The sequence below is a fragment of the Stylophora pistillata genome, chromosome 8 (assembly GCF_964205215.1).
Source record: "Stylophora pistillata chromosome 8, jaStyPist1.2, whole genome shotgun sequence".
Lineage (NCBI taxonomy): Eukaryota > Metazoa > Cnidaria > Anthozoa > Scleractinia > Pocilloporidae > Stylophora > Stylophora pistillata.
Genome location: NC_142526.1, coordinates 26465233 through 26474164, shown reverse-complemented (window position 1 = coordinate 26474164; position 8932 = coordinate 26465233). Strand labels below are relative to the sequence as shown.

General features: G+C 36.2%; 2 protein-coding genes across 3 annotated transcripts in view; one reads left to right on the top strand and one right to left on the bottom strand.

Annotated features, from left to right (window-relative positions):
* Window positions 1–115: 115 nt before the first annotated feature.
* Window positions 116–5392, bottom strand: LOC111337578 (uncharacterized). Its single transcript, XM_088731855.1, has 4 exons — window positions 4872–5392; window positions 3926–3979; window positions 1917–2005; window positions 116–1004 (listed from the first exon to the last, which is right to left on the bottom strand). The coding sequence occupies exons 1-4, from the start codon at window positions 5024–5026 to the stop codon at window positions 283–285; spliced, it is 1020 nt and encodes a 339-aa protein (XP_088587981.1). The 5' UTR covers window positions 5027–5392; the 3' UTR covers window positions 116–282.
* Window positions 5393–5767: 375 nt separating this feature from the next.
* LOC111337590 (serine-protein kinase ATM) overlaps window positions 5768–8932 on the top strand; it is a 48826-nt gene continuing 45661 nt past the window's right edge. For both annotated transcript variants that reach the window (XM_088731852.1, XM_088731851.1), the window contains exons 1-5: window positions 5768–5960; window positions 7044–7229; window positions 7477–7522; window positions 7760–7921; window positions 8264–8435. In XM_088731852.1, coding sequence (XP_088587978.1) covers window positions 5877–5960; window positions 7044–7229; window positions 7477–7522; window positions 7760–7921; window positions 8264–8435 — 650 coding nt within the window. In that variant the 5' untranslated portion in view covers window positions 5768–5876. The remainder of the gene's footprint in view (window positions 5961–7043; window positions 7230–7476; window positions 7523–7759; window positions 7922–8263; window positions 8436–8932) is intronic.

The window sequence follows — 8932 nt, the reverse complement described above, 5'->3', positions numbered from 1 at the left end:
TTAACCTTAAATACATTTTTGTAAGTGAATATTTTCTGTTTGATTGAATTAATGAACTATTACAAAAAAAACTAATCGCAAGATTCACGCAAGGCAAACAAAAGCAAAGGAAAAATTGGCAAAAAAGTTTGTAATTTATTGAATAAAAATATTTAATGTCACACCAAATATAACAGGTATGTGGTACCAACAAGGAAAAGTTTTTTTTTCAGCTGCAGACTTGAAATTTATTGAATTCATTTTAAGTTTTGTTTATTATCTAAAAAAGGAATGCCTAAATTGCTATTTTTGTTGTTGCTGTTGTTGATGTTGATTATATTCATCTTCTAAGGAAGGTTCATTCTGCTGATTGACTTGTTCCTCATTTCCTTGTATACCCTCAGAATTCGATTCTTGCTGGTTTTGGTCTCGATTTTGTTCTTCTTGTTGCTCCTGTTGGTTTTCCTGTTCACTTTGTTCATTCTGTTGGTTTTCCTGTTGAGGTTGGTGTTGCTGTTGATCCTGTTCTTGGTTGTCCTGTGGTTTATTTTCATTCTGTGCCTGATTATGCTCCGAAGACTGTTGATTTTGTTGACGTTGATCCTGTTCTTGGTTGTCCTGTGGTTTATTTTCATCCTGTGCCTGATTATGCTCCGAAGACTGTTGATTTTGTTGACGTTGATTAAATTCTTGCTCTAGTGATGATTGTTCCTGTTGTTTTTCTTGAGGTTCCTGTGTCTCTTGTTCTCCTTCCTCGGGCTTGTCCAGGTCTGTCATGAATGACTTTACTTTTGAGTTCATCAGCTCAATAAAATCAATCATACCGTCATCATCTTTGTCATGTTTCATTAGTAGTTCATCTACAATGGCTTCTGCCTCATGTTCAAGAAACATGCGCCCTCCTTCTTTGAATTCACCTGTGCTATCATCTTCTGTGTGAAAATCTGTAAGTGCATTCAACCATTCTAAGCCATCAAGCTTTTGGTTGTCATCGTAGTCATGAAGCTTGAAGAAAAAAAATATACCTGCAGACAATATAATGACAATAATCATGTTGACCCTTCCTAGCTGTTCCTTTTTTTGTATTACATGCATACATATATCTTATTAACCAAATGCGAGGGCTGTACTGGGAGAATATTGGCCCAAGGTCTTGACAGTACAGACCGAGCACAGCGAGGTCTGTACAAAAAAGACTGAGGGCCGATATTCTTCCGGTACGGTCCTGAGCAAGCTTGGTTAATAAGAGATTTATTACACGACTGAAGTTCAAAGGGACACAAGTGCGGTATCATTCGGGACCATTCAGGACAGTGCCCAGTCTAATACTGAGAGAATATTGACCGGCAATAGAGCATTTTGATTGGTTGATTTTAGTTATTGGCCCTCTGACTTCCCAAGTCGTGTAATAAATTACAAGCATTACACAATAAAATCTGCAATTATGTTCACTGCTTAAATCTTTGGTTTACTTTTTCACTTGATAATCTCAAACTTTGAGCATCTTTGCAGGTATATCCTGTGGTAAATACAATTCAGTATTATCAGTGCCTTACCCTGGATTAGCATTGGGTATCATAGGGACCTTTTCATGATTTCCTGTGTGTGACCAAGAAAAAACACACACACAAGAGCTTGGCTAACTCAGATTCACCTTTCAAAAAACTAAATAGCTCTTAAGGGGAGTAGGAATTTCTTGTAGTGTAGTGGGTCTTCTTAAACCCTTAGAGTGACTGGTATCCAAATTCTCCTTACAGTAACACTGCAGAATCATTCATTAAGATCATGAGAATAAAGGAATTGATCACCATCCCAAGAAATATTGATTGTTAAATCAATTCTCCTTGTTAATTCCAATGGAAATGTCTAGAGAATGAGTGCAGGAAATATGGATAATTGTGTTAGGGTGGAAAGGGTAAAAAAACATACTCCATTACCTTTAGAATTGTCACCATTTTGAACATCCTTTACTTCTTGGTCTTGTCCAAATTCCCCAGTTGCCTCCCCCAAGTGTTTTTTTATATGTCTATGAAATCAATGCAGTGAGCATGAGAACACTAAATGCGCAAGGAATGAGGGTTGGGAAATAAACAATAATTATTGTACGTATGATGCACGATCCTTCGCAGTAGATAGTGCTATTTATGCAACAGCGAAAATCAGACCTGAAAAAAATCAGGCCTGTACGGGATTTGAACCACTGACCTCTGTGATACTAGTACAACGCTCTACCAATTGAGCTAACAAGCCAACTGGGAGCAGGCCGTTAAGTTGATTTGTAATAAACCCGAGATGATAAATCAGATACAATGAATATATGAAGTTCATATATTTTGAACTGTGGTATTAAATACGTATGATGCACGATCCTTCGCAGTAGATAATGCTATTTATGCAATAGCGAAAATCAGACCTGAAAAAAATTCAGGCCTGTATGGGATTCGAACCATTGACCTCTGCGATACTAGTGCAGTGCTCTACCAATTGAGCTAACAATTGGTACAGGCCTGAAAAAAAAAAAATCAGGCCTGTACCAATTGTTAGCTCAATTGGTAGAGTGCTACACTAGTATCGCAGAGGTCAGTGGTTCGAATCCCGTACAGGCCTGAATTTTTTCAGGTCTGATTTTCGCTATTGCATAAATAGCGCTATCTACTGTGAAGGATCGTGCATCATACGTATTTAATACCACAGTTCAAAATATATGAACTTCATATATTCATTGTATCTGATTTATCATCACGGGTTTATTACGAATCAACTTAACGGCCTGCTCCCAGTTGGCTTGTTAGCTCAATTGGTAGAGCGTTGTACTAGTATCGCAGCGGTCAGTGGTTCGAATCCCATACAGGCCTGATTTTTTTCAGGTCTGATTTTCGCTATTGCATAAATAGCATTATCTACTGCAAAGGATTGTGCATCATACGTATTCAATACCGCAGTTCAAAATATATGAACTTCATATATTCATTGTAACCAAATAATTATTGTGTTACAAGTCAATTATATTTCCAGAGAAATATGTTTTTAATTGAGTCTTTTTTTTTTTTTCAAATCAGGTTTACATTTTAAGTGTATTCAATATGTCCTAAAACATAGCACTACTTTTGCACCTTGTAAAAGCAATCAAACCCTAAACAATGAAATTGATGATGAATTTGTATTGTACATTTGATCTCTGTAGCTTAGAACTGTTTAGAATATTAAATATATCTTTTTATTAAAAACTGGATCATTGGATAATGCAATTCAAGACTTTTTATTGGCTTAGCCATTATGGCATATGAGCCAATATACAATAATCTACAAATATGGTAAGCATACGCGTCAGCTTAAAATTAAAAGCGAGCTAAAAAATAAAATAAATTTAATAATTTAATTCAATGATTTTAATAAAAACAATTATTCCACTCGGAATAATTGGATATTATATCTTATTGACCAAGTGCGAGGGCTGTACTGGGAGAATATCGGCCCGAGGTCCGTACAAAAAATACAGAGGGCCGATATTCTTCCAGTACAGTCCCAAGCAAGCTTGGTTAATAGGAGATTTATTATATGACTGAAGTTCAAAGGGACACAAGTGTGGTATCATTCGGGACCATTCGGGACAGTGCCCGGTCCAATACTGAGAGAATATTGACCGGCAATAGAGCATTTTGATTGGTTGATTTTAGTTATTGGCCCTCTGACTGCCCGAGTTGTGTAATAAGATATGATTGGAGCCAACTCGGTGCTACGCGCCTAGCTTGTTGGCTATCTATCATCTCATATCCAACATGCGCTCATGGAATAATTGTTAAATATTCTAAACTTTGTAAAAATACCCAAACTTGGCCTACACAGGGTTGAAAGGTGGAAGGGTCAAACAAAGCAGATTTGAATGTTTCCTTGACTTTGTAGTAGCCTTTAGCAATGTAAAAAATGTTGAAAAAAATGTTAATACCTTAAACCTTCTCCATCAAGATCCATTCTATCAGCAAGATGAGCTAGTAAATGTCTTAAAAGAGAGAAACAATGAATAACAAATAATTGTTTTGTTGAAACAGCTTTTAAATAGCTCAGCCACATCACTCTTTACAGTTGCAATCAGAGTTCTGAGATTGAAGTAGAGAGTTCCACATAACCCTGGCTGCTAAGATTTGTCCATTAAAATAAAAAATATATATATACATATTGAATAAAATAGAAATAGCTAATGTTAGGGGGAGTGTGTTTGATGGCTCTCTTTCCATGATCTCCAATTATATACTTTGGTATAATGTGGAATATCTTTAAAAATAATTATCTAAGCAGCTGTTTTGCAGAGTAAATAAAAGAGAGAAAAAAATTTTTCTGAAATCAATTCCTTATTCAATTTAACTTGAATATCACACACATCCACTTTTGACAGTCAGCTTTATATCAACATAATTTATTGGTCAAACAAAAAAATTAATAATCTTATCATCACTCAAAGATTAATATTTCTCTTCTCAAGAAAAAGTAAAAATGATAGGTTTTTCTTAAAAATTTTTAGTCGTCTCCTAAATGGAGTGATTACTCTTATTTTTCAAGAAGGTTGTTTTAATCTTAAGAAAAGGTCTCACCGAAGATTAATTTTAAAAATTTTTTCTTACAACCTGTAATAGAAAGATTGGATGCATGCATTTTGGATACATTTTTGGATGTTAAAGGAGCATTTTTTAAGGTCATATTCATCAACATATCAAGAATATACAGGTTTGATTTGTGTTTGGTGCTCTCAGGAATTGAATTTATCTTCAATTGAACAAGGTTAAAAGATATATTTACTAATGTACCTTAAATAAGATCAGAAGGGTTTTAATCACAATTTAAGAAAGTATCGTCGCACATCTTAACTTTGAGATTATAGCCATTACATAACTTGCCTTCTTTCCTGATTTTCGTTGTGGAATTGAGCAGTATCCTCAATCGGTGTTGAATCAGCGTTGTTTTCTGCATTATCCTGTCCGTTAGACAGACCGTGAAAGGCACAGAATGACAAGAAATGGTAAATAATTAATTCCGTCTTTGCAAGTTTCATTTTCACGAACACAAAATTTAGTCAAGTAGCACGTTAAATGAGAGCTCTTCGTTCGAACGCTGGTATTCTTCCTAAGTTGTCAGCATTTCATGTTGTTGTCGACGTGGAACACAATTCAATTCAAATCCAGTTGCCCAGAGCAATATCTCATTGTCTTAAACTATGCACTTTTGTAATTGACCGCGAAACGTGACGCTTCTCTTGCCAATTAGTGCTATGGATTCTACCCCCAGCCCCTCTCTCACTTCTTGAGATAAGTGGGCCTTCAGCAATAAGTTATTGAGTTATTCGTCGTCGTTTCACAGAAGTACTAGGTTGGAGAAAGTATTATTGAATAGGAGAACACTCCCTTTTGCGATTCTATTTGACTAGTACCGCAGATGCCGGTATTGTGACAGGGGGTAAGCAGATACCGGTGTTAAGAGTTTAAGGAGGGGTGGGGGAAAAGATATAATTCCTTCCAACGCCGTTTAAGGCACATTTTCATCCGTGCGAGAGAAACGAGTAGAACCTTATATGTATCGGTGTACTTGAGAACTTAGTATGATAACCCTGTCAAAGATAAAATCTGATGCGCAGTAAAAAACGACCAAACTTTCTACTTCCTTTTGTCACTAAATAACGAAAGTACCAAATGTTGCCCCCTATCCCCTCCCCGAGTGAAGGCATTTTTTTCGCGGGTAAATTTCTCACAGTTCACGAGAAAGGATCTGGGGACTACAAAACATATGCGCCTTGCAAGTCTGGCTCTAGATGAGGAATTATGACGGAATTTGATGCTTTCTCTATGAAGGTAACGTCGAAATGGTCCTTCAGATGAAGTGTAAGCCTGTTGTTAACATCTTCGATAATGTCTGGAGATCCGATACGGGAAATTTCTCATCAATTTACTCTGGTGTCATCTCTGGAAGCCGCCACTCGCACAGAAAGACGGGTAGGAATATTATTTGGGAAGTTCCAGGTTCATGTTTTATGTGAGCTGTCAGGGCGAAGAATATCGCAACTAAAATATTGATCAAACTTCAGTTGAGGAATTAGTCATTGAAGTGACAATTTTATTGATAAAAGTGGCCCATTTGTACGTGCGCAGTCTAGTGAAGAGCAGCAATTGAGCAGTAGAATAACTCTTAAGTAGGAAATCTGAATTCTAATAATATGAGGTCGTCGACCATGTGGTTTTTTCTTCTTTAGTTCTAGGTGCAATAAAACGACTGCCTGTTAATTCTATAAAATGTGCAGAACTTAGCTCAACGCTTAGCTCAAGGATTTCTGTTCTGTGTGCCAAAAAAAACGCTTGCATTATATTTTTCCAAAGCTTTCAGCTTTCTTGATATCACATTGGAACTTTACTACTGTATCTGCACAGAACTTTTGTTGAAAAATTACTTTGAGCTTAAGATTTCTATCGCGTGATAGCTGATGAGGGCAAACTCACAATCCAGTGTTACAGACATTGGAAGTTGAGAGGAAATCATGTTATTGTTATAGCATAAATTGATTTGTTAAAAAAAAAATTAACATCAAAACAGGCTCATGGTTTTTGTGCACAATGATAGATCAATCATGCTACATGCTACTCTCTCTCAGGGAATAGATAGGGAATATGGTAGTTAATCAGTTGGCAGCATTTGTGATAGAATGTGTCAGTAGATAAATACAAATTTCGTTGAGATTTTTGTATAGATGAAAAATAAGAGTCACAGGAAATTTAACAATGAATGCTATCACATAGGATGGAAGGGGGCTTGGAGATGGGTAAAGATGTAGACCATATTTTTTTCAAAACGAAATGTTAATGTTTTGTTTCATGATTAAATGTCACTTTCTTGATTTAATCAGTTTTTTTTCCTCATTAATGTTCATATTCTCAATTATCTGGACCCTCCATTATCCAGACTATTTTTGTCTAGTCCCAATGAGTCCAAATAATGGAGGCTGGACTGTAACTGTCTTCAGTTTATAATTAAGGATAGCAAAACAAGGACTTTTAGTAAAACAATATCTGTTTGGGTTTTAGAATGCTGCAAATAACATCCTTCAGCAGTTGCGTTCGTCACAAGTCTTAAGTATCATTGATGAGAACACTGATCAAAAGAAGAAGAAAGCATTGACATGGGATAGTGCATTCAAGAGTGTTGGAATATTTGTTGTGTCTGAGGTGGATTACATCGAGAACCTTAAAACTATTGAAAAGAGACAAAAGGTGATATTAAAGTCAGGTAACTGAGTGCAAAAAATGAAACAGGAGACTCTCAGCAATTACAAATCATAAATAAAAACATCAGCAATTACAAATCATGAATAAAAACATTACTCAGAGGTATGACAATTGACTTTTCTTTTGAGAATCTTATTAGGTAAAGCATGTGCATTATATTCTTTAATCTACAACACACAATGCATTCATCAAACTGCTATTAACAACAGGGTTGTTATACTTTCTGTGACAGGAAATTGTAACATTTGTGCGAGGTTTCTTGAAGAAAGCAGACGAGCGTAAGTTTTCTCTCTTCAGTTGCCATACTTGCAGACTTTAATGTCAGAAGTTGAGTCTCTAAGCTCATAAAATAAAAATTATGTTTGTTATTGCACTCTGAATCTTAGTGTAACTTGTTTTGTATTAGGCATGGAAGATTAGGTTAAGCAAGACTCATGAATAATTTCTCCTTTTTTGTAAGTCACACAACACTTCAAGGAGTTAAGACTAGACATACATTATTATGAACTTTCCAGGAGGTCCTCGTTTGAAGGCAGAAGACGTAGTTGGTCATTTTTTGACAATATTCAAAGAGCCTAGGTATGCCAGCCGGATGGGTCTTGAGTATTGCAGGCACTTAAAGAACATCCTGGCTGTTCCATCATATCAGCGTGACATCACCAAGAAGACATGGAAAGGTATGAGAATTATTGAGACGGTATTATTTGACAGAAATGCAATATAAAATCTTAGTTTTAAGCTTAGTCAACCTTATGAGGGGACTAAGAGGGGTGCAAAAAAGTTTGAGTTGGAGTTGTGCATTTCTGACAGGGTTCATAGATATATTATTGCTGGTAAAAAATAGTAAGAAGTTCCTGTGTATATTGCAAGAAAAATTTTGGTCACTCTGTTGATAAGACATGCTTGTACTTGGAACTGGCTGTGAGTGATATTTTCCCCCCTTGGTAGAGTTTCAGTGTCATTGAATTTTGAGACATTTACAGTCAAGTCTAATTATTGCCTTGTTAAACTCTTATTAGAATTGATCCCTACATTTGTGTCCTTTATGGAGGGAAAACCTTCATGGTTGTCAAATGGACGACAAACAGTGGCACAGATACTTGCTCTCTCAGTTGAGGGGGCAGCCACCCTTTACACAGTCAAGGGAAGCCAACTCTTTAAATTTTTTGAACAGATCTTGAGGGAGATTTGGTACGTAATATCTGTCATGATGAATAAAATGTTACATTTAAATCTGGTTGAACTTTCCTTCCTGTGCCAGCACAGCCATAACCTAAGAATGAAAAAGGGAAAAGAGGCCTAGATAAGGTGGTGTACTTTCAAAGCACTTTTGCAATGATTTCTTTTTTGTGTGTGAATTTAGTTTCACCCAGCTTTGCTTCCAAAAAATAAAGAAAAAGTTCAGTTTGAATCACCTCCTGGTTAGCTCAATTGGTCAAAAAGTTCCTTCTCTGAATAAACGATATGGATATAAAACCTGCCTTCTTCTTCCATCCAGCCTTTTTTATGCACTGAAACTGGAATCCTCAGTGGTGTCTTGATATTCAGCTGTCGAACACCTATGAATATGACTTGGTGGGAGTTTTACGCCATTTGCTTTCACCACCAGAGCAACCGTGAAACTTTCTCAGATCCATCACAACTTTTGTTACCTCTCAACCTTTTGGTGCATCTTATAACCAAGTATT